We start from the raw sequence: 25,157 nt of genomic DNA, 5'->3' as shown, positions 1-25,157 counted from the left end.
CGGGAGTTCGAGACCAGCCTGACCAACATGGAGAAACCCCATCTCCAGAAAAAAAAAAAAAAAAAAAAAAAAAAAAAGTATATATATATATATCTATATATCTATATATCTATATATCTCTATATATATCTATATATATCTATATATATAGATATATAGAGATATATAGAGATATATAGATATATAGATATCTATGCCAGGCACAGTGGCTTACACCTGTAATCCCAGCACTTTGGGAGGCTGAGGCAGGCAGATCACTTGAGTTCAGGAGTTCGAGACCAGCCTGGCCAACATGGTGAAACTCCGTTTCTACTAAAAATTCAAAAAATTAGCCAGGCATGGTGGCATGTGCCTATAGTCCCAGCTACTCAGGAGACAGGCAGAATTGCTTGAACCTGGGAGGCGGAGGTTGCAGTAAGCCGAGATCATGCCACTGTACTCTAGCCTGGGTGACAGAGTGAGATGCTGTTTCTAAAAATAAATAAATATAATAAAAACAAAAACTAAAAATTTAGCAGGCATGGTGGTACACACCTATAGTCCTAGCTACTTGAGAGACTGTGCCGAGAATATTCCTAGAGCCCAGGGGTTCCAGGCTGCAGTGAGCTATGATTGTGACACTGCACTCCAGCCTGGGTGATAGAACAAAATCCTGTCTCCAAAAATAAAAAGTAAACACTCGGGGTAACCAAATCCCATGAGCCCTTGAGATTGCCTTCCCATCTGTCATATGCAAAAGGCCACCTCTGTTCATGTGTCCTGTACTTGCATCCAGGTTTTCAAGAAATGCTCATCTGGTCCTAGGTGTGTGGTGGCTGCATCAGGACAGCTTGGCACCTGACCTCTGGGGTCTTTCCCTGCTAGCCTTTCTCATTTTGTAGACTTTTAGTTCTGTGACTCGATGCCAAAACAGTGATCCCCTCGACCACCACTGCAAGACCCCTGCTAAGGGGACAATAAAAAGTATTGGGGAATGCATGACAGGGGACCAGAAGGATGAATAGTCCTGCCTAGGATTCCCCTCCATTCTCAATCCCTGGGGCAGGCAGTTGGGTTCTCACCTCCTTCACCAGATGCCCCTGTTGCCCCCCACCCTAAGAACCCCCTGACACATGGACACAAGACACCCATCCATCTGAGAGATGTTTAATGTATCTTAGGTTCAAGGTACAAAACACAAGGCAGGTGCTGGCCCCTAGAAAGTCACCTGCCACCCTGTCAGCCACTGCTTAGCCAGGCATCCCAGCCCCCAGAGCAATGGAGCAGTGACCCTGAGATGCTGGGTTCCTTCTCTGTTTGGGGAATGTTCAGGTGGTGACAAGGCAGCCCAGAGGCCACTATGTCCCCTCCTCAAAAAACCCAGACCCAAGGATCAGAAAGGTCTAGACTTAGACCCAGAGCAGCAGATCCCAGGGTGACCCCACTTAAGCAACAGGCCTGAACTGAAGCCTGGCCCAGCCTCTTGGCCTTGGTCTTGGAAAAGGAGGAACTATTACCCCAATACCTGGCAGCAAAGGGAAGGAGCTAAAGCAGGAAGTGGAGGCAGAGGTTCCCACTGCCCTAAAAAAATGGACTATGGGTAGCTGACCCAAGAGGGCAGCAAAGCCCAAGGATGAAGCCTGCCCCACCTCCCACCCCAGTTCCTCTAAGGGCCAGCCCCTCACGGAGCCTCACTGCCAGGACACCACTGACCCAGTGCTGGGGAGGGAGTGGGGGCAGGGAAGGCTGGCATCCACTGAAGAATAGGAATGATGCCCTTGCTTTGGGGGCAGGAGCAGCTGCCTATAGAGTCCCCGGGAAAACCCACTAGAGAAGGAGGACCAGCAACCCAAGTATCTGGGCCAAGCCCGTAGAACACCTGGACTGGGTCCTGAGCCAGAGTAGAGGCCTTAATGAAACAGAAAGTGGCAGGGGTTAGGAGCAGGGAGGTGGTGAGAAAGGCCCCTGTGAGACCAGCTTAGGTGACCCCTCTGACCAGCCCCAAGGAAGCCCAATTACTACTTCAACCCAGGCCCCTCTGGCCCCACGTCAAGTTTTGAGGGCTCTACCTATCGCCCAGGGAGCATTTCCCACGGGGATTCCGCCGCCTGCTCCTCTCGGAGACCCTGAGCTACAGCCGGCTGCCTCTGTTGAACTGGATGCACCAGTGGGAGGTAGCGGTGCCTGGGCTGAGATGGGTGTGGTCCTCGTGGCCCATGAGGGGCTGCAGCTCCTGCTGCTGGGGGAGGTCGGCGCTGCTCTCACTGCGAGAGCGGCCAGCCTTGGCCAGGCTCGGTGGGAAGGCGAAGCTAGGGCGTGGATCAGAAGGCAGGTGGAGAGGGACCTGGGGCTCTTCAGCGCCCCGTGGATGGGGAGGCAGGCAGGTCAGAATTGGGGCCTGGTTACAGGGAGGGGACGCTAGGCTCTCCAGGGATGAGATGCTCTGGTTCCAACCCGTCTGCATGTCCACAGGCACAATCTTGGTGGTTTCCGAGGACACGTACACTGCCAGGTCCCCCTGCCCACTCTTCCAGGGGAGCTCCTTCTCTGCACAGGTTGGGGAGGGGGGAATGATTCGTGGGCTTGGGCACACCTCTAGGCTTCCTGGGGACAGAGAGTACACATGAACTCATTACCAATACAGTGGAAACCTCAAGTATAAGCACATTCTCATAAATTCATGCCACAGTTTCCATATGCTGTCCATTTGTGCAATTATCTGATGAATGTCTTGCTGAGGCGAAGTACCACAGCTTGTTTCACTCTCCACTGTATCCCCAACACCTAGCACAGGGCCGGGCACACAGTAGTTGCTCAAGAAATTGAACATTATTTTCACTGAAGGAACGAAAATAAGGAAAGTTGGCCAAGCACTGTGGCTCACGCCATAATCCCAGCACTTTGGGAGGCCAAGGTGGTGGATCACCTGAGCTCAGGAGTTAGTGACCAGCCTGGCCAACATGATGAAACCCTGTCTCTACTAAAAATACAAAAATCAGCCAAGCGTAGTGGCACACGTAAGGCTGAGACGGGAGAATAGCTTGAACCTGGGAGGTGGAGACTGTAGTGAGCTGAGATCGTGCCACTACACTCTAGCCTAGGTGACAGAGCAAGACTCCATCTCAAACAAAAAAACAAAAAACTTCGCCTCATCAATTATTTGGTTACTTTGAGGTACAGTTCACCCAGTGAATGCTTGATTCTTTCATTTATCAGTTTTCAGACCAAAGAATTCGTTCCCTAGCAGCCTGTAAAGGTGAATACCAAAGGTTTTTTGTTTTACACTTTTTGTTGTTGTTATCGCATTTTAATATTCCAGGTCTTTCAAGAGATACCATTTTACTTTTAATCATAGCATCAATATATTTCACACATGTACTCAAGCAAGAAGCTTATTGGGCTGCTCAGGACTTTATCGATGAACAGATACAGGCTGTGCTTTACTTTGGAGAGCTGGGGTGGTTGGTGGCCAGAGGAATTCTCTTTCCAGGTTTTCTCCTTCAGAACCTCAGATTTCCTGTAATTCAGCCCCGCCCCTGCAGTTCTGGGATTCTTAGCTCAGGTCCCCTATGCCTCGTCATCCCCTTTGCGACAAAGCTCTGGCCTGCTGTTAGGTTTGCATGAGCTCACACTCCTGGGCTTTGTCCCACCAAAGGGCTGTGGTGGGTACTCAGGCAGGATGCCCAGCAGAAAAACCTTTGGCCTGCAGCCTCCAGGTCTTTCTTTCCCTCCCTGGTGGCTGGTGTTTCTCCCTCGATGGTTGGCTGGGATGGGGCTTGGCAGGAGGCTGTTTCAGAGACTGGTGCTACAGTAGGGTGAGGGGATTGGAGATGGGGCTTCCTGCCTGGCTTCTGCTTTTGCTATCTTCTTCTTATTTTTTATTTTTATTTATTTTTTAGATAGAGTCTACTCTTTCACCCAGGCTGGAGTGCAGTGGCGAGATCTCGGCTCATTGCAACCTCCACCTCCCGGGTTCGAGCGATTCTCTTGCCTCAGCCTCCCGAGTATCTGGGATTACAGGTGCCCACCACCATGTCTGACTAATTTTTTTTTTTTTTTTAATTTTTAGTAGAGACAGGTTTTCACCATGTTGGCTAGACTGGTCTCAAACTCCTGACCTCAGGCGATCCGCACACCTTGGCCTCCCAAAGTGCTGGAATTATAAGTGTGAGCCACTGCCTGTGGATTTACTGGTTTGAAGGAAATTTAAGGGACAGAGAAACATATTAAATGACACTTTGGGGATGCAATCAACAAAATCCAGACAGAGAAAGACTATAGGACAAATAAGCAGGTTTCTTCAGTAAATACACTGTGAAGAAAAAAAAGTAGGGGGTTTGGGGGAACCTATGGATCAGGGTTTACCAAAGTTGACACTTGACATTTTGGGACAGCTACTCCTTTGTGGGGGGTTGTCCTGTTCATTGTAGGATGTTTAGCAGCATCCCTGGCCTCTACCCCTCAATGGGCCATCCTCACCAGTTGTGACAACCAAAAATGTCTCTGGGCATTGCCAAATGTCCCCTGGGGGAGCAAAATCACTCCACCACCATCCCCCTTGAGTATCACTGCTATAGGTTAAAAGGGACATTGGACAAGCCTACTGTAAATATATATATATATATACACACACACATATATGTATATATAATCAGGGAAATTTGAACAATGATATTTGATGACAGATTTTTAGATATGGGAAAGGCATTGTGGTTATATATTTTTTAAAGAATTCTTTTTTCTTTCCCAAGAGACAGAGTCTTGTTCTGTTGCCCAGGCTGGAGTGTAGTGGTGTGATCATAGCTTACTGCAGCCTCAGCCTCCTGGGGTCAATTGACTATAGGCACGCATCAAGAATCCTTATCTGAGGCCAGGTGGAGTGGCTTGAGCCCAAGAGTTTGAGGAAGCAGTGAGTCATGATCCAGCCACTGCACTCTTGCCTGGGTGTCAAAGAGAGATCCTAACTCAAAAAAAAAAAAAAAAAACATCCTTATCTGGCTGGGTATGGTAGTTCACACCTTTCATCTCATCACTTTAGGAGGCTGAGAAGTAAATATCACTTGAGCTCAGGAGTTTAAGACTAGCCTGGGCAACATAACAAGACCTCATCTCTACCAGAAAAGAAAAAAAAAAAAAAAGCTGAGCATGATGGTGTGTGCCTGTAGTCTCAGCTACTCGGGAGGCTGAGGCAAAAGGACTGCTTAAGTTGGGGCATTCAAGCCTGCAGTGAGCTATGATCGCACCACTGCACTCCAGCCTGGGTGACAGAGAGAGAATGTCTTGAAAGAAAAAAAAAGAATCCTTGTATTTTAGAGATATGTACTGAAGTATTTATTGATAAAAGTGATATGATATTTGAGACTTGCATCAAAGGAACCCAGTGGAGGGTGGGGCATAGGTGAGGTTTAGGTGAAATAAGATTGGCTATGAGTAGGTAATTATTGAAGCTGGATAATGGATAGATGGGAGTTTATTTTATAGTTCTATCATTGTATGTTTTGAAATTTTCTATAATAAAAAATTTTTAAAGACACTTGAGGGTGCCAGCCACCAGTGATACTAACATTATGAGTGAATTAGGTCTCTATACATACATAAAAATGCTTATATACTGTATTTTTGTCCACAATAACTCCATTTTGATGAATTCAGGCTGCTCCTCCAGGTCAGGCTGCCACCTTCACCTGGGGCTCTACTTGAGGGCCTGGGTCTCTACAGAGCCCATGGTTTGCTCACTACCTCCTGTTCCTCACTAGACTATAAAGGGAGGCAGCATGGCCTTGAAAGGGTGTGGGTGGGCATGGTGGCTGACACCTGCAATCCCAGCATTTTGGGAGGCGAAGGAGGGAAGACTGCCAGGAGTTTGAGACCAGCCTGGGCAACACAGTGAAACCTCATCTCTACAAACAATTTTTAAAAATCAGCTGGGTGTCGAGTGCGGTGGCTCATGCCTGTAATCCCAGCACTTTGGGAGGCCGAGGGGGGCGGATCAGCTGAGGTCAGGAGTTTGAAACCAGCCTGACCAACATGGAGACACCCCGTCTCTACTAAAAATACAAAATTAGCCGGGCCTGGTGGCGCATGCCTGTAATCCCAGCTACTCGGGCGGCTGAGGCAGAAGAATCACTTGAACCTGCGAGGCAGAGGTTGCCATGACCTGAGATCATGCCATTACACCCCAGCCTGGGCAACAAGAGCAAAACCCCGTCTCAAAAAAAAAAAAAAAAGCAAAAAAACAAACAAACGAAAAAAACAGCTGGGTGTGCTAGTGCACACCGTAGTCCCAACTACTCAGGAAGCTGAGGTGGGAGGATCACTTGAGCCCTGGAGATCAAGGCTGCAGTGAGCCATGATCATGCCATTGTGCAATCCATGATCCAGCCTGGGTGACAGAGTGAGATCCTGTCTCAAAAAAAAAAAAAAAAAAGATTATAGCAATGCAAGAGTGGCATTAAAAAAAAAAGAGGAAAAGAAAAGGCCGGGCATGGTGGCTCACGCCTGTAATCCCAGCACTTTGGGAGACCAAGGCGAGTGGATCACCTGAGGTCAGGACTTCGAGACCAGCCTGGCCAACATGGTGAAACCCCATCTCCACTAAAAATATGAAAATTAGCCAGGCGTGGGGGTGCACGTCTGTAATCCCAGCTACTCAGGAGGCTGAGGCAGGAGAATTGCTTGAACCCGGGAGCCGGAGGTTGCAGTGAGCTGAGATCGCACCACTGCACTCCAGCCTGGATGACAAGAGCAAAACTCTGTCTCAAATAAAATAAAATAAATTTAAAAATTAAAGAAAGAAAGCCTGTGGGCTTGGGAGTCAGATGAGTCAGGTTCAAATTCTGGTTTACTATGTGATGCTGGACAAGTCACGAGTCTCTTAAGCTCTCTAAGCTCAGTTTCCCCATCTTGGTTGTTGTGAGGGTTGAATATCACCTATGTCGGGCATCTGGTATGAAGAAGAGGCTCTGCAAATGCTGGCTGATGAATAAACTAGTGAATAGGAAAAGGGAGTTGTCTGGAGTAGAGGCCATGAGTGAAGAGAGAGGAAACCAGCTTGCTCCAGAGGGGAGGTGGGCAGGGAGGAAGCCATTACCTGAGACCTTGCCCTCTTGGAGAACCTCACTGGTGGCTCGAGCCACAAAGATGATCCCCTCATCGTCCTCCTTCTCTGTCTCTGAACTGTCACTCTCCTCCTCCTCCTCCTCAGACTCCACGGTTAATATCACAGCAGCTGGACAGAGACAAGAGCAGAGTCAGGCAGCCTGGACTGGCAAGTGCCTGTTGGGACTGCACAGCCCCAAGCCAGCTCCCTGTCTCCCTAGGAAGAACACACATTGGCAGAGACACTTGCTTTCTCCTCTGGCTGTTTCAAGCACTGGCCGAAGAGGTGGGGACTTGGGAGGAAGAGAAGTGACATTGCGGAGCCCAAGGAGGCGACAAGAAGAAGCTAACTCCTCAGAGGAACCCATGAGAACCACATTTTCCAGCTCCTCCATCCTCTTCTTTCAGCCCCAAATCCCACGATCCACTGGAAACATGAGCACTTGGATTGCTGGAAGGCCCATTAACATTCAGCTCATACAAAACTGGCTTTGCAGCCAGGTGCGGTGGCTCACGCCTGTAATCCCAACACTTTGGGAAGCTGAGGCGGGCAGATCACCTGAGGTCAGGCGTTCAAGACCAGCCAGGCCAACAATGCGAAACCCTGTCTCTACCAAAAATACAAAAAAAAATTAGCCAGATGTGGCGGCGTATGCATGTAATCCCAGCTACTTGGGAGGCTGAGGCAGGAGAATCACTTGAACCCGGGAGGCAGAGGCTGCAGTGAGCCGAGATGGCACCACTGCACTCCAGCCTGGGTGTCAGAGTGAGACTCTGTCTCGAAAAACAAAACAAAATTGGCTTTGTAGATAGGACGCTGGGCCCCAGGGTCCACCCATCCTCCAAGGCCCAGACCAAGCTCCCCGTTCTCCATGACACCTTTTCCAAGTCCTCGGGGCCTGTAACCCATAGTTTGCAATCAGATGCCTCCTGTCACGCATTGTCTAATAACTGCTTTGAACATTTCCAACTTGGAAATCAAGTCCCTAGAGGAAGAGCCCCAGCTCACAGTGCTTAACGCACCCTAAAGCGGGTCCTCCAGGATTCTGGCTGGCGAGCCGCAGCCCTTTCCCTCCTCCCTCCCATCCTCAATCCCACACTGCTCCCTGCTTGCCTGTGTCCTGAAAGCCCAGGTCTCGATGTTTCCCATTTGTAGCCTCAGCATTCGCCACACCATCCTTCTGAGGACCAAGAAAGAAAACCTGAGCCTCTGGCCCCGGCTTCCCACCCCAACCCTGTCATCTGGTGGGGTCGACAGGACAAGTTTTCCTAACCCAGCAGGGGAGGGAATTTGTGTCAGTCCCAGTGGTTCTACTATCCCTTGGCCAACCAGGCAAGAGTGACCCATGCCCCAGTAAGAAATCTGGATGCATCAGCCTGGGCTGACTTAGGAGCTCATGGAGTTGCCCCTCAAAGGAATCTCCTTTTCTCCTGCCTTTTTCATCTTTGGTAGGAGGCCCTGCTGCCTTCCAGCAGGTGACCACATGGCCAAGAGGCTGCTCCCCCTCTGAAGGTCTCACCTTACCCTTCTGGGACTCCGGGAACATCTAAAAGGGAACCCAAACTGCTGTAGTCATCAAGCCCCTGAGGACTGTCCCAACTGGGGTTCCCCGTAAGCTGGATCCTAACACTAGGGGGCTCAAAACTGCTTGCTGTCAGCCTCCAGCTCCAAAGAGGAGTCCCTGAGGGAAGACATGCCTTCCTGCGGCCAGTCTTGCGGGGTCGTGGCTTGCTCTTGGTGAAGCAGATGTTGTGCTTGGTGGACTTAAAGGACTCCAGCCGCCGCTTCATGTTCTGCTGGAAGACCTCCTTGTCCTGCCGCTCCTGCGCATCCTCTGAGATGAAATGGCGACTGCAGCTGGCTTTATACTGGCAATGACAGCCCCGCCTGGCTATAAGGACGGATGCCTTGGCCTCCCACAAGAACCCCAGGCCACAGCCCCAACATATTCACCACAGGCCCTGCCAGCCTAGCTTTTCCAGAATTAACAATGGATTGAAAAACAAAACAAAAAATACAACAGGAACCCAGCCAGAGACACTGTGTTCTCAGTTCCCTAGGAAAAGCTTCTCTTTATCCCAGAACTTATTCCCCCAAACCTGGCCTTCCCCAACCCTTGCCATCCTTTCCCGATTCTCTCTGGTTTGAAGGTGACCCTCTATCTTGTTCCACTACTGTGACAACATGGGGGACATTTTCTTCTTTGTACCTCCATTTATCTGAGCTTCGCCCACACACCCAGCCTACCTGCCTCCTTCTAGCTACACAGGATCCTTTCTCCAGCTGGAATCTCCCATCAAGCCATTTCTACAACAACCACCATGATATCCTGGGCTGCACTTTGAACTTTCATAACTATCTCCCCTGACACCCTGGACCTTCTCCGTCCCAATAATTCAGTATCACCCCTATCATCTGCTTTTTTTTTTTTTCTTTTTTTTGAGACGGAATTTTGCTCTTGTCACCCAGGCTGGAGTGCAATGGCACGATCTCTGCTCACTGCAACCTCCGTCTCTGGGGTTCAAGCAATTCTCCTGCCTCAGCCTCCCGAATAGCTGGGATTACAGGCGCCTGCCACCATGCCCAGCCAATTCTTGTATTTTTAGTAGAGACAGGGTTTCACCATGTTGCCAGGCTAGTCCCGAACTCCTGACCTCAGGTGATCTGCCTGCCTCGGCCTCCCAAAGCCCTGGGATTACAGGCATGAGCCACAGCGCCTGGCCATGCTCTTTTTAACTCTTACCAACACCAAGCCCGCTACACACTCACCTACACTGCCTCTGCCTCTACCCTCCCTGCTTAGCACCTTTTCATCATCTAGTGGTAATCCCCTGAAATGCTGCCCAGCACCTGCCAAATCATCTTATCTTGCCTCATATCCCAAGTCTGGTCCCTTTATCTCATATTTTCTGCTTCCCTGAACCAGTTCTAAGAGTCCCCTTCAAGTCTCCCATCTGCCCTCCTCCTCTACCTATGCACCAGGAGGTACCCTCTTTCCTGGGGAGAAGGGGTCCATCTCCTTCACAAGGCTCATCGCTGCCCAGCCCCGGCCTCCACATTGCTCAGTTCCCTCCTTCCTGACTCCAGCAGTTCCTGCTGCCTCCTGTTTCTCCACTCTCCTGTATCTTCACTCCTTCCCTCACCACTTGGCTCCCTCCCCTCTGTTTTCAAGCTCCTGCCCTTGCCTCGTTAAAGAAAGTCTTCCCTTGAACACCATTGTCTCCCTTTTGCTGCTACACTTTTATAATTTGATTCTGACACTTTCTCTCCTACCCACTACTTCCTTAAATACCAGAAATGCAACTCCAGGGTCCACAACTCCACAGTGCTGCCTTCTTGCTGGTCACCAGTGCTGCGGGCTCTGCCTAGGTGCTGGCCAGGCCTCTGTGCAGCATCCAGCCCTCTTTCTGCCCCAGGCCTGAGGCACCACCTGCCACTGCTTCTCCAAGGGTTCCTTGTCTTTGGCTCTCTTTCCTTTTCTCCCATGTGCACTCCTCAGTGTTATCCTTAGCCCTCCTCCTGCCCCATGAAACACTCTCCCCAGAGAACTTTATCCATTCTGTCCGCCCCAGCTATCCCAGTGATACAGATCTGTGGTCCCCCAACATCAGTCATCAGACCAGTTGCATTTGAATCACCTGGGGAACTTAGTAAGAACACAGATTCTTAGTCCCATTCCAGACTACAGAATCAGAATCTCCAGGTGAAGCCAGGAAGTTCCCCAGGGGATTCTGTGGTAGCCAGGTGACAAAACCTGATATGGATTGCTTCCAAATCTCTCTCCAGCCCTTATCTCTCTATTAAACTATAATCTTATCTTTCTAACTGAATACTAGATATCTCTGTCTCTCTCTAATGATATTTCGATGAAGAACACGAGAAATTGTGGATTGTGTTATCATACTAAGTGGATTCAGAACTGGTTGAGTTACCATACCCCAAAAATGCTTGATCCATGTCAGTCTGGAGGAAAGTCTTTAGTAGCATGCCACAGCTCTATCCTGTTCAACATGTTTATGTGGATTTGGATGAATACAAAGTTAACAGGCTTAACAAATTTTCAGATGATATAAATCTAAGAAGGAGACATTTGGTGGCAGACATGGGAACCAAACAATGGGATGATGGGCTAATGCAAATAAGATGACATTTAACAGGATACACACAAACTTATTCCAGATTTTTAAAGAACAGACTACACATGAACTGATTGGACTGAACCCATTGAGCAATCTTATACATAAACACCACACACACACACACACACACACACACACACACACACACCCCTCACCAAATCATTATGTACTTCCTGATGTGACACCACAGAAAATATATAGCATACCTATTGAATGTCCCTGAATTTGATCAGGCCTCTAGATTTAACAACCAGGAAATAAGGGAACGGAGGAACATGTTAAACAACACCACTGGAATACAGTCAGCAAAATCTAGAAAATGTGCAATTCTCCAAGACAAAGTATCCAGCTTCTTCAATAAATAAATAGCAAGGGAGATAGAGAGGGGAAAAAGAACTATTATAGATTTTTTTAAACGAAGAGACATATTTCCCAAATGCTAAGTGTGGACTTATTTAGACCCTGATTTGAACATCCAGCTGGGAAAAAGATATTTATTGAATACTGACTGGATGTAAGAGTTCTTGCCACCTAGAGAGACATACTGAAATATTTTGAGATGATGTGATACGATGTCTGGAGTTTGTTTTAAGATAAAGTGTGGGAGGGATGTGGTAGGGCTGCAGAATGTAATAGTATTAATCATGCACTGATTTTTCAGAGCTAGTTGATAGATAAATATGAGTTATTTTATTCGCTCTACTGGAATTTTGAATAAGAAAGGTTTTTTAAAAACCCCATAGGTTGCAGTGAGACAGGGTCTGCCAGCCATTAACTGAGGAAGACCTGGGAGTTTAGCAGATTCTAAGGACAATGTGGGGCCCCAGGGTGGTGAGCCAAGGCTGGAGGGATCTTGAGCTGTGGGAAGAGAAATAGCAAGTTCTAGAACTAGAATGGTGTCAGAGCTTCTAGGCCCTTCCCTGGCCAGCCACAGCTAGAGTAGCAACTTCCATTCTGGGCCCTGTTTTTTCAAGTCCAGAGAAGACATACCAGGAGGTAAGAGATTCTGGCCTGAGGGCAAGAGACCCTGTGTCAAAGGGAACTGTCTTGAAATTTTGGAAGATTTATTCTGCAGAGCTGCAAAGAGTCAAATGAGGACCAGTGGGTGCAAGTTAAAGGAGGCCAATTCTGTTTCAACAGTAGAAAGAGCTTTGACTGTTGAAACTGCCAGAACTGGTGACAGCTGGCTTCCCATTTTAGAAAGGTGCAAGGTAATGGCTTGCTGCCCTCTTGTGGGGTTGCAACAGACTCTCTCCTGGATGAGCTGGGCCTTTCCAGCCGCAAAGCTTCATGATCTGCATTGGACTAACTTCCATTATTTAAAACAGATGCCCACCTTCCACAGGCTAAGCTGGTCTAGGAGGCTTCCTCAGTGCTCTTGCTTCTGTCTGTGACCCCATCATTCTCCAGTGACCCTCAAGGCCCCCAGTACTCTGTCTCCTCCTCCTCTCACCATCAGAGCCAATCACCTAGGCTTACGTGCCCCTCTCCTTTCCCACCGCTCAGCCCTAATCCACAATATTTCACTCCATCTTCCCAACTGGCTGTCCCAGCTTCTCAACTCACCCCCTCCAATTTGATCTGCACTCTGCTACCAGAAAAGGTATCCTTAAACAGTGCTTGTATTAGGTCAACCCTTTCTCCAAAAAATAAAAATAAAGCAGAGGTTTCTTATTACTGATGAGATAAAACCCATATTCTTTTTTTTTTTTTTTTTTGAGATGGAGTCTTGCTCTGTTGCCCAGGCTGGAGTGCAGTGGTGAGACCTCAGCTCATTGCAACCTCTGCCTCCCAGGTTCAAGCGATTTTCCTGCTTCAGCCTCCCGAGTAGCTGGGATTACAGGCACGTGCCACCACACCCAGCTAATTTTTGTATTTTTAGTAGAGACAGGGTTTAACCATGTTGGCCAGGCTGGTCTCGAACTCCTGACCTCAAGTTATCCACCTGCCTCGGCCTCCCAAAGTGCTGAGATTACAGGCGTGAGCCATCGCACCTGGCTGAAACCCACACTCTTTAGCTGGGCATCTGCAGCTCTCCAACAAGCTGGTGCCAACTGCCTCTTAAGCTCTCCTCAGACCACCTCCACCCCCTCAAAATCCTGATGCCTGCCTGCTCTCACCCTACGGCGCGGCTTGTAGAGGCCTCCGCAGAGCAGATGATGCATCACAGCATCCTCACGATCCCGGCCGCTGCGTACTGTGTCAATCACCTGCAGATCCAGACACGCTCCACTGCCACTCTCCCTCCTGCAGGAGGCAGGGGACACATGTGCTGGGGAGGGGGCAGGAGGCAGTCCAGGAGAAGGGCAGATGCAAAGGTGCTGACAAATCTCCCCCAGAAGGGATTCAGAGAGAGGGCACAATGGAGAGGAGTATGAGGAAGGGGAAGGGGCTCAAGGACTCACAGCAGATTGGTGACAGAAGTTTCTGCCACAGAATTGCGGCTGGGCATAGAAGGCAGAGTGAGACCTGTGGAAGACAAGACGTGGCCTCCCTGCAGGTGTCAAGACCAAGGTCAGCCGGCAATCAGATGGAGGGTTGCCCAGGAGTCAGGGGTAATAAAAAAAATAATAATAACGAACACTTAGTTTACTCTTTTAACATGCCAGGTACTGTGTTAGGCACTTTACATATCGAATTCACAAAATCTATAACATAGGTACTCGTATGCCTGCTTTCTATTTTTTTTTTTTTTTTTGAGACAGAGTCACTCTGTCACCCAAGCTGGAGTGCAGTGGCACAATCTTGGCTCATTGCAACCTCTGGCTCCTGGAATTTTTTTTTTTTTTTTTTTTTTTTTGAGACAGAGTCTTGCGCTGTCACATAGGCTGGAGTGCAGTGGTACAATCTTAGCTCACTGCAAACTCCACCAGGGTTCAAGCGATTCTCCTGCCGCAGGCTCCCAAGTAGCTGAGTCTACAGGCGCCCACCACCATGCCTGGCTAGTTTTTGTATTTTTAGTAGAGACGGGGTTTCACTATGTTGGCCAGGCTGGTCTCGAACTCCTGATCTCGTGATCCACCTGCCTTGGCCCCCCAAAGTGCTGGGATTACAGGTGTGAGCCACCGTGCCCAGCCTGCTTCCCAGATTTTAGTGATTCTCCTGCCTCAGCCTCCAGAGTAGTTGGGATTACAGGCATGCACCACCATGCCTGGCTAGTTTTTGTATTTTTAGTAGAGACAGGGTTTCACCATGTTGGCCAGGCTGGTCTCAAACTCCTGACCTCAAGTGATCTACCCACCTCAGGCTCCCACAGTGCTGGGATTATAGGCGTGAGCCACCGTGCCCAGCCTCTTATGCCTGCTTTCTTACAGCTAAGGAAACAGGCTCAGAGAGTGTGACTTACCCAAGGTCACAAGCTTGGAAGTGATAATGGTTGAGCTGACTCCACAGTCCAGCTGTTTCCCACCTCTCTGGACTGCCTGCCAGACTCTGAATGTCAGCACCCGACCCAGCTGCTTCCTGCCGCAGCCACTTCACCAGACCATGGAGCCAGCGAGGAATTCCCAACTCCCTGCTCAGGGCCGGCCTGCTTGCCACCCCTTTCTGTCCTGCTCTGCTGACCATCTGCCCACCCACCACTGGCCCACCTGGAAGCTGCTGACCCACCTGGTCCACAAAGCTGATGGCATCCCGGATGTTAAGCCTGTAGTACACATCCCAGATCTGGTCCCGGATGCGGTAGGCTGATCGTCGCATCAGCAGCTGACTCAGGTATTTCTTGTCAAACTGCTCCCACCTACAGAGGATGCCAGGCCCGGCTCTGAGTCCCATTCCCAAGGCCTGGCCAGGTGGCCCTTCCTCAGACGGGGCAAGGACACTGTCAGCACTGGCCTGGGTTTTTAGATATGGGCCTCAGCCAGAGAGAATCTCAAGGCTAGTCCCTGCCCTCATGGAATTTACAGTGTCATGGGAAAGCCTGACAGTAATTGAAATTATTACAAATCACTGTAAAATTGCAACCATGACAAGAACTACAAAGGATAATTAGAGAATATGACATGGATATGTCCTAGCCAGAGAGGCCAGGGAAGTCCTCCCCAAGGAATTGAAGCCTATGGTGAGTTGTGAAGGATGAATCGAAGCTGAGTAAGTGAGAGGGAGGTGAAGGAGTGTTCTAGTACAGAGAAGGTCCCAGTGGCCAGGCTGGGGGAGCATGGTGGGTCCTGAGGCTGTAAGGCAGGGTCCATGGAATTAGCAGGCAGACAGTCAAAGACAGAGCAGAGCACGATGAGGCTGGAGTCTGGCAGTTGCCAAACCATGCAGGGCCAAGCAGGCCACACTGGGGAGCCTTGTCTTAACCTGAGAGCACTGGGATGCCACTGAAGGGCTTCAGGCAGAGGTCACCCAGCCTGAACCTGGCTCTGTCCCTTCTCAGAAGTGTGGCACATCCCCCATGCTTCCCTGGCTGGTGGGGCTGCTGCTGCTGAAGGAGCCTCGGGGCAGCTCCCTCACCTGTCCCTCCAGTAGTGGTAGCCATGGTGCCCCACAACGTCCTCCACTGCAGCCAGAATGTGGTCAAAAGTCTAGAAGGGGGGTGGGTAGGGGGACTGGATCAGGACTCTGCCCAAAATAGGAGAAGGTCGAGAGGGACAGGCGAGGGCTGGGGTTCTGATACCCACGTGTTCATGCAGCTCCTGGTTCAGGGTGGGTTTGTGATGCTCACTCCTCTTCACCTTCAGCCATTTGACCAGTGGCTTGATGGTCAAGCCCTATGGACAGGCAGGATGTGAGCCCTGCCCTATTCCTATTCACTTCCCTGCTGCCTTTCTCTCCCCATAATGAGGCTTCAGCTTCAGTACCCCCACCCCACTGCACTCAAGGTCTGGGAAGTCAGGGCCCTCCATCTCCCAGCGGGAAGAGAGGCCCCTGTCCCATAGGCTCCAAGACTCCCCAAGGGCCTGCCCGACCCTCTCCCTACCCAGCCTTGTGGGCACTCCCACCTGCACGATGACTGTGAAGAAGACCACTACAATAGTGGTGGCTACAAAGTAGTCCTTGGCAGGGACCTTGGTCCTATCCAGTAGGATGACGAGAGCAAAGGCCACAGCCCCCCGCAGGCCCCCATAGGACATCACCACTTGGTCAATCTTGTCCAGAGGGACTAGCCGGAACTGATTCAGCACCCAGGTCTGCAGGACTACGCCTACAGCGGGAGGGAGGCCAGTGGGAGCAAAGCGTTGGGAGTGGAGGACGTGGGAGTGGATGGGACCAAGTATCTGGGCTGAGGTCTAACAGGGGCTGGGACAGGTGAGCAACAAGAGGAGGCTTAGGAATTGACAAAGATGTGGACTCAGATGGGGAGATGAGCTGCAGGGAGGGGCGGGACAGAAAGGAGAGTGGGAAAGCAGAGGGTGTCAGCAATACCGAGGGCTCGGAAGAACAGGATGAAGATGAGGGTGCCCAGCACTAGCCCAGAATCCCAGGCCCACTTAGAAGAGTCCACGGCTGAGATGCCAAGCAGCATGAAGATGACGGTCTCAGCACAGCTGGCTAGAGTCTTCATTGTATATTTGACAGTTGTGCGTGACTTATGGGAGATGTTGGCCTCCACGTACTTCTTACAGCCCAGGCCACACATGGTCACCCTGGGAGAGGATGGAGAGACATGGCAAGTGGGGAAGGGTTCCAGGGGGCTCAGCCTCTGGGGTTGGAGCATACTGCAGGAGGGGGCATTGCCCATTACAGGATGTCAGACTCTCAGAGCTGAAGCCCAGGGAGGCCTGAAGACTTGAGTGGTAGTGCTGAGCTAAGAGTCCAGATCTCCAGGCTTCCCACTTAGTGTCTCCTGGAAGGGAAGGTGGGAGGAACGTGCTCTGACTAGCGGGCTCTCTGATGCACCTTCTGAAGTGCTGCGGCCTCCAGAGCTGGTGGCCCCAGGCCTTAAAGTCTATTTCCAGCCCAGCCTACACCTAGAGGGTTTCAGGGTGCTGAGGACAGCTCTGGAGGCAGCTCCTGAAATATTGCTGAGGTTTACTGACTCCCCAGGAGAGTCTGAGGCTCCCACTACCACAAGGGCTCAGGGAAACCTATGGACTCCTGAAGTTCCTGCCTGTGTCCCTATGAGGGGCAACCATCTCCAGCGCCCCCTCCCAGCTACCTGCCTGCAAGGCCCCCAAAACTCACGCAAGAATGGCGGAGAGTGAGGCCATTTCAGCAGTGAGGTAGGCTGCGTAGGCGAGGAGGAAGACCAGCAGCGGCTCGATGATGCGGACCCGCTTGGTGAAGCGTGTGGTCAGGGCCAGGAGGAAGGCAAAGACTAAGCCCACGGCTGCCCCGCCCAGACTGACCACAAACAGGGAGGCTGGGGGAGGAGTGGGTTGTCAGCATGACCCCTGGCCCGGACCCTACCCGGGCTGACAAGACTGCTGCTTGGCAGGGAGTGAGGGATGATGCCCACCACACTCCCAGGGGCTCAAAACCCGAGAGCCAGGATCCCTGGCAAGCCCCTCCCAGACCCCATTTCTCTATAGAGATGAGGCAACCCGAATAGCCTCTTCTGTCCTGATGTGGGGTGGGAGGGCCTCAGCAACCCAGGGGAGGCAGACCTCCAATGCCAGCTGGGAGCGGGGAAATACTGACCGACTCCCTTCAGGTAGTCAGTGGCCTGCACTTTGGCAGAGCCCATCTCCACAAAAGAGTTGCAGACCTTGTACAGCACCTGAGCGAGAAGAGGAGAGTCAGCAGTGAGGTGGGAAGGCAGCAACTGGGACTGCTGGGAAACAGACTGCAGGGAGAGCAGGGTGAAAGCAGACAGTATATTTCTGCCCCAGGGGACCCACGGGAAGGGACTGAGTCTGCGCAGACCCCTAGTTGGTCAGAGCATGCAGCCTGGGGTCAGGGAATGGCAGTCAGCTGAGCACGCTCACCACGGTGACAGCATCGTTGAGCAGGGACTCGCCAAAGACGATGATAAAGAGAGTCTCATTGACGTGCACCTCCTCAAAGACAGCTAGCACGGCCACGGGGTCCACCGCCGAGATGAGGCTCCCAAACAGCAGGAAGTCCAGTAAGCCAGCCTGCACCCTAGGGGCTATTAAGGGACACGTGTAGGACAGGCCAGTCATTGAAGACGACCCAGTCTCCTGAAGCATGCCCTGGAACAAGCCCAGGCCCCACCCCTGCTGATACAACAAGGAAGCCCAAAGAGGACTTGGGATGGCAAAGACAGCATTAGCCTGCAGATCAGGAGACTTCAGTCAAGCTACCTATGCCTAAGGCCTGGCTTTGCCACTTACCAACTGTGTGATGCTGGTTCCCTCACTGTCATATGACTCACCTTAGCCAGGCCTCCTCATCTGCCTGCCTCACAAGATTGTTTCAAAACTCAACCCAGCCATTTGGAATAGGGAAAAAGGCCAGGTGCAGTGACTCATGCCTGTAATTCCAGCACTTTGGGAGGCCGAAGTGGGCTGGATCACCTGAGGTCAGGAGTTCAAGACCAGCCTGGCCAACATGGTGAAACCCTGTCTCTACTAAAAATACAAAAAGTAGCCGGGCGCAGTGGTGCATGCCTGTAATCCCAGCTACTTGGGAGGCTGAGGCAGGAGAATCACTTGAACCAGGGAGGCAGGGCTGCAGTGAGCCAAGATCGTGCCACTGCACTCCAGCCCGGGTGACACAGTGAGACTCAGTCTCAAAAAAATAAAATAAAATAAAATAAAATACGGAAAAAACACTGTAGCAACAGTAATAATAACTACCAGCAAATGGAAATTGGCTGCTAACTATTTTTATTAGGGAGAATAACAAAAGAGAGTGCTTTCTCCCACACCTGTGGTTCCCGGCCAAAGGGATGTGACACAATTCTCAGCAGGTGTGGAGAACTGAATATAGTAAGAAAAGCACCACAGATGGGACTTGAATATGTCATATAATTTCTATGGGCCCCAGTTTCCCCATGTCTAAATTGAGACTAATAACAATATCTACCTCAAAAAGTTCCTTAGTTAGCCAATGCCTAACATATAGTAAGCACCCAAAAGATATTATTATCTATTACTGTTATTATGATCTGATGTCCTCCCTTCCCTTCCTGCCCCAAATAGTTCACTACCTCAATAGGTAAACCAGGTTAGAGTCCCAGGTAGCAATTGTAAACGTTTTCTTGTAATACCTTGGAAAAAGTGTGAATCATCAACCTTCAGGGTTGAATGAATTTCTTGGGTTAGGAAATAAAGAAGGTAGCAAGAGAGGGCAACCTAAAAGCAAAGAGCCTTAGTAAAACAGACCTGAGGCCAGGCCGGTGGCTCACGCCTGTAATCCCAGCATTTTGACAGGTTGATGCGGGCAGATCACCTGAGCTCAGGAGTTCAAGACTAGCCTGGCCAACATGGCGAAACCCCATCTCTACTAAAAATACAAAAATTAGCCGGGTGTAGTGACACATGCTTGTAATCCCAGCTACTCAGGAGGCTAAGACAGGAGAATTGCTTGAACCCAGGAGGTGGAGGTTGCAGGAAGCCAAGATCATGCCATTGCACTCTAGTCTGGACAAGAGTGAGACTCCATCTCAAAAAAACAAGCAGCAACAACAACAACAAAAACCAACCAAACAAACAAAAAACACGGACCTCTTCTGCTAACCTTGGACCTGACAGCAAACAAATGTAAGAGGCTCTATTTCCTCATGTGTAAATGTGACAAACTACACAAAAGAGTTGCTATGAAGAGTCAGTGGGATAAGTAAGGAGAGAAAACCCAGTGTAGTGCCAGCATTTGATGGATTTATAATAGTTATTTATTTTTTAAATACCTATTATATTTATTTAAAAAAACAAATGTTTTAAAATAATGAATTTCTTATAGACAACATATAGTTAAGAAAAAAAAAAATAATAAAAACAGAAAACCACCCAGACCTGGCCTGGGGAGAGCCAGGACAGAAGGCCCTTGCAGGAATGATGCACAGCTGTGCCTCAGGGGAGCAGGGCTGGCAAATGGTAATGTGGTAACAGAGGGCAGGAGGCAACAGAGTGGTAACACAGGCTCCCCAGCCTTGGCAGCCCACATAAAGCTGGGAGCCAGACTCCTGCTCAGCTGTTACGCTGCAGAAGCCCAGACTGGCAGAGACCTAGATGAGGCCTGAACCCCATCGGGTGCACTGGCTTGCACTCCAGAGGGAGGGACCTAGGATGGTGCTTTCAGGGCATGGCTCACACCAGCATGGACCTCCAGAGCTTGAGGAGAAGGGAGAGGGGTGATGGGTCTGGCAAAGCCCAGGTCTTAGGGTCACTCACCTACAAGTCCAGCCTGCTGCAAGCCCCAGAGGGCAGCGCCTGTTGTGAAGGCATTCCAGAGTGTGCCTACCACGGCATAGGTCAGGATGGCACCCAAGTTGTCAAAGAACAGCCTGCTAGGCATGAAATAGCCTGAGTCCAACACAATAGGAGGCAGCAGGAAGAGGAAGAAGGTGCCTGGCTCCAGCTGGTACTCAGCTTTCTTGGCCACAGCTAAAACAATGCCCCCTAGCACCAGGCCCAGCAAAATCAGCAGGCAGCTCTCAGGGACCAGAGATGTTATTTTCCGAGACAAGTGAAACACTGCAATGCAAAAAGAGTGCAGGATGGATCAGTTTATGGAATATCCTCCCACACACAGGCCTATGAACTCCCAGTTTTTTTTTTTTTTTTTTTTTTTTGAGACGAAGTCTCACTCTGTTGCCCAAGCTGGAGTGCAGTAGCACAATCTCAGCTCACTGCAACCTTCACCTCCTGGGTTCAAGTGATTCTCCTGCCTCAGCCTCCTGAGTAGCTGGGACTACAGACACGGGCCACCATGCCCAGATAATTTTTTTTATATTCTTAGTAGAGACAGGGTTTCACTATGTTGGCCAGGATGATCTTGAACTCCTGACCTCATGATCCGCCCACCTCGGCCTCCCAAAGTGCTGGGATTACAGGCGTGAGCCACCGCGCCTGGCCAACCTTCTAAGACTGGGACCAAGGGAAGAGAAATATGCAAGACTTCTAGAATTTCCAATCTCCAGGGCTACAAACCCTCCCCTGCAGTCAAAGTCATCTGTTTCTTAGTGCTCCTGTCACACTATGGTAACCTAGGCCTTTACTGCTTCTTCCCCTTCTAGAAATGTCCCTTCCTTTATACTTTCATCCTCAGGGGACCTCACCTTTCTCTGACAACCCTTATCCATGCCATTATTTGAACCTCAGCAAATGCTACCCGGTATCTTTTTATATGTAAGATAGCTGTAAAAATCAGGGCCTTTGGAGTCAAGCTGCTTGTATTCAAAGCTTAGTTCTGTGATCTTAGGGCAAATAACTTCACATCTCTGACTCAGTTTTCTCATCAGTGAAATGGGAGTAAAAACAATAATGATCTCATAAGATTATTGTGACCATTAAAAAAGACAACCTACAGGTGGGGCGTGGTGGCTCATGCCTGTAATCCCAGCACTTTGGGAGGCCAAGGTGGGCAGATCACCTGAGGGCAGGAGTTCTGGATCAGCCTGGCCAGCATGGCAAAACCCTGTCTCTACTAAAAATACAAAAATTAGCTGGGCATGGTGGCGGGTGCCTGTAGTCCCAGCTACTTGGGAGGCTGAGGCAGGAGAATCGCTTGAACCTGGGAGGCAGAGGTTGCAGCGAGCCGAGATCATGCCAACTGCACTCCAGCCTGGGTCACAGAGTGAGACTCTGTCTCAAAAAAAAAAAAAGACAATCTACTCAAAAGCACTTAGCACACTACTTTACAGTAAGCACTCAATAAATGTTACCTATTATAATGTCCTCACTCCTTAACTAGACCAGAATGTATATTATACCTCCTAGGAGCTGTGTAGACTTCCTAGCCCAATGTGCCTTTCATTATATGGGCTCACTCAGGACTGTGTAGTTTTTAAAACTTTGGCTTTAGCAATCAGAAGATCTCCAGGTCTTCTTCCAGCCTTAGCACATTCTGTATGATCTCAGGCAAATTATTTAACTTACTTGAACTTCAATTTCTTCTTTTGTAATATAGGAAAAATACCCAGCATCAAGGGTGAGGATAAAATGATATAAAGTATGCAAATGTGCCTAGCATAATGTCAGACACATAGTGTGTTAGACACACACCAAATGTTAATTAAATAGAACAGTTCTGTCTGTAGGAGGGGAGAAGAAAAGGATTTCTAGCACTATTGCCACTCCTACCTTTGTCCTCTAAAATAAACTCTTTGGCTCTCCTTTAAGTCCTCAGACCACAAGTGAACACAACTCTCTCTACATAATCCCTGGGATGTTGGGGAAGGAGACTCTAAATTAGCCTGTGTGAGACCCTATGCCAAGACAGTGCCCTTTGGAAGCTGTACCCAAAGGGCCTAGAACAGTGCCTGGCACATAGAGAGCTCTATGTAAATATTTGTTTAATAAAAGGGAAAAAGTCTCCTAGTAATGAAGCTGGGGGAAGGTGTTCCTGAATGCTCTGCCTTTTCTCTTGTTCGAGGATTTTCTTTGGCTTGTGAAAAGGAGGCTCTCTTCTCTTACTTCCATAGGAAATGTCATCCAAACTAGAAAAAGAACCATGATTTATGGGGAAAACTACAGTTGTTGCTATAAACTCTAAGACAAGAACTCTTCTGCAACTCACAGACTTCTCAGCAAACCCAATTGTTGGCTCCAAATCTGAGGCTCTTTCCACTCTACTCTCATTGCTGCTGGGCCTCTAAGGTAAACGTGGTTATAGATCTCTCCATACTTGTCCCTACTTTGGTCTCCCACTTCTCTCTTTCAGGTACCCTATTTCATCTTCATCTCTTTACGCATTAACCGCAGCCCTGCGATCCAAGCCCCATCACAGAACCATGCTCCCCGAAGGCATATTGAGTTCCACTTTCTATTGTTAATCTCAGGCTGCCACAGCAGAGTGGAGAGTTCTGTTCCTGCCCAGCCCCCTCACCCCTAGCAGTGTCCCTGTGGGAGAAGAGGGGCAAATTCTAGGCTCTGGGTGATTCCTCCATGAAGGCTGTATTGGTGAGACTGGAGTACAGGCTGTGCCAGCATCCATGGGGAGAGAGTAGCAACGCTCAGCTATAATTAGTCACCCCCACAGCAGAGCCTGCACAACAGGGAGAAGGAGGAGGGTCTCTGGTGGGAGGAGGGACCACTGGCTGCTCAGAAGGGAGGAGGAAGGAGCAGATGCAAGGAAAAGCAGCTCTATTCAGGGAAAAAGAAGTCTGAAGCACAGTCTTCAATGCTGTCAGGACTGAAGAGGTCGGATGTATGAAAGCATCTAGGGTAGACAGCACACAGGAAGGCCCCGATACATGGAAGTTTCTTATACCCTGAAGTGGGAAGAATGTGGACCTGAACGCGGGGTGGGGGGGTCCCCACACACAGGCACAAGAAGGCAGCAGCTTTAAGTGGGGAGCAGGGGAGAGATGGAGGAAAAGTGGCAGTGTAGTTTCCCAAGGGAATGGACACTCGGACATGGTCTCCAGGGAAGGCTGCTTTTTCAGTACCAGGATGCCTGTGTTCGTGGGAGAACACCCTCTCCTCAATGTCCCCACACATCCTCACCAGCGACAGAGGTTTCTGGGAGGCTAGGGATTGGTGGGGGAGAGACCAGACTGAAGAGGGCCTACTGCAAGGGGAAGAGGGGAGCGGAGAGGGCAAAGGAACCTACAGATGGAGTTGGGGAGAGCGGGGCACAGCCCTTCAGAAAGGCAAATCCTCAGAGCTCCCAGGGGAGAAGACAGGGACCTGGGACCCACAAGAAGCGATGCAGGAACTGGGCGAGAGCCCGGATTTGTGGAATCCAAACCTAAGTCCCAGCACCGTGCAAGAAGCCAGCCCCAATCAGAGGACGGAGGAGGTGGGGGTGTTGGGGGCGGGTCCGCCGCTGGCCGTCGGCCTGGCGCACGCACACACGCACTCACCGATTTTGGCCAGGCTGGCCACCAGGATCCACAGGGCCACCAGGTAGGGCGCCTCGACCTCGTGCCACTGCCAGCGGAAGAGCTCTAAGCCTGGGGGAGGCTCGCCCGGGGACTCTGGCTTCTGGGTGGGCTCTTCGGCCGCCCCCGCCAGGGGCAGCGCGAGCAGGGACAGGGCGGCGCGCAGCATCCTGCAGCCTGCCCAGCCGCCCTCCCGGCACCGCACGGCCGCCGGCCCCGCGTCGCCGCCGCCACCTACCGGGCGCCCCCGCGTCACAGGCACGTGGGGCCCGCTCCCCCCAATCCCGGCTCCGATACCCCCAAGCCAGGTCCAGGCTCCGAGACCCTGCCCCGGACTCTCGTAGTAGGGGACTCTCTCCTCTTTCCTCCCTAAATCAGTCCCAGCTCCGGAAATTCCCCAGTGCAGCTCTCCCCCAAGTTTCACAACCTACTCCTTCGAGTCCGCGCCCCCAAACCTCCGCAAAACCGCCCCCACCAGATCCAGAGCGGTGCGCGGCCACGGCCCCCCTGGGGCAGCCCGCAGCGGGAAGGGCGGGGATCTGCGGGGGGCGCGGTCAGGACGGGAGGGGCACGGCTCCTCCTCGGCCAGCGCTGCTGGGCGGCGAGCAGCACCCCCCTGGGACCCAGGCGCGGCCGGGTGCAAACGGCAGGGGACCGTGCTCGGCCGCCCTCCGCCCGCGTTCTCAAGCCCAGGACCCCCCGCCGGCCCCCGCCCGGACCTGAGCTGCGCACGCGCACTGGACGCTCCCCAAAGCAGTGATGGACAACGCTGCCCCCAACGTCCCAGAAACCCTAAGGCCCAGACTGGCCCAGCTCATGCCAGGCGAAGAGGGAGGCTGTTCTTCATCTCCCAAACCAAGGGGCACCTGGCCCTCCCTTTCAATCACACTACTGATTCCCTTCAAACTAGGCGAGATGCACCCAACTTTTTCCAAATCTGAGGGGCATTCGGCTCATAGCGCCCCAAACAGAGGAGAACCGTCTCCACTTTTCATTCAAGCTGAGGGGCACCCATCCCACTTCTTCTCCAAAACTGAGGGGAACGTGT

The 25,157-nt window shown here is 50.8% G+C and overlaps 1 protein-coding gene and 1 long non-coding RNA gene across 5 annotated transcripts in view; one reads left to right on the top strand and one right to left on the bottom strand.

The window, feature by feature from the left end:
* Positions 1–22,908, top strand: part of LOC131383847 (uncharacterized) — a 30,216-nt gene extending 7,308 nt beyond the window's left edge. The window contains exons 2-3 of one of the 2 annotated variants that reach the window (XR_009214223.1): positions 14,532–14,931; positions 22,709–22,908. This is a non-coding gene — a long non-coding RNA (uncharacterized LOC131383847). Of the gene's footprint in view, positions 1–13,653; positions 14,001–14,531; positions 14,932–22,708 lie in introns of those variants that run through there. The other variant, XR_009214222.1, reaches the window with a different exon arrangement.
* Positions 1,131–24,788, bottom strand: SLC9A5 (solute carrier family 9 member A5). 3 transcript variants are annotated; one of them, XM_032157624.2, is made up of 16 exons: positions 24,092–24,788; positions 20,457–20,759; positions 18,087–18,250; positions 17,800–17,878; positions 17,344–17,521; positions 16,585–16,805; positions 16,161–16,363; positions 15,840–15,929; positions 15,673–15,743; positions 14,827–14,956; positions 13,623–13,711; positions 13,338–13,464; positions 8,776–8,946; positions 8,192–8,258; positions 7,070–7,207; positions 1,131–2,583 (listed from the first exon to the last, which is right to left on the bottom strand). In XM_032157624.2, exons 1-16 carry the CDS (start codon positions 24,276–24,278, stop codon positions 2,111–2,113), a joined length of 2,691 nt encoding a protein of 896 aa, XP_032013515.1. In that variant the 5' UTR covers positions 24,279–24,788; the 3' UTR covers positions 1,131–2,110. The 3 variants fall into 3 exon arrangements, with proteins under 3 accessions (XP_032013515.1, XP_032013516.1, XP_032013517.1); XM_032157625.2 differs by having other exon boundaries at positions 8,192–8,255; XM_032157626.2 differs by lacking the exon at positions 20,457–20,759.
* Between the last annotated feature and the right edge of the window lie 369 nt (positions 24,789–25,157).

The sequence above is a fragment of the Hylobates moloch genome, unplaced genomic scaffold, assembly GCF_009828535.3.
Source record: "Hylobates moloch isolate HMO894 unplaced genomic scaffold, HMol_V3 SCAFFOLD_6, whole genome shotgun sequence".
In the NCBI taxonomy this organism is placed as follows: domain Eukaryota; kingdom Metazoa; phylum Chordata; class Mammalia; order Primates; family Hylobatidae; genus Hylobates; species Hylobates moloch.
Note: the sequence above shows the minus strand (reverse complement) of the source record. Positions and strands in the feature narration are given on the sequence as shown.

Coding starts and splice junctions, on each gene's coding strand:
- SLC9A5 (XM_032157624.2), bottom strand. CDS start 24,278: ATGCTGCGCGCCGCCCTGTCCCTGCTCGCGCTGCCCCTGGCGGGGGCG. Junction 18,251..20,456: donor GCAGCAGGCTGGACTTGTAG/GTGAGTGACCCT, acceptor GTCCCTTAATAG/CCCCTAGGGTGCAGGCTGGC. Junction 15,744..15,839: donor ACCAGGAGCTGCATGAACAC/GTGGGTATCAGA, acceptor CCCCCCTTCTAG/ACTTTTGACCACATTCTGGC.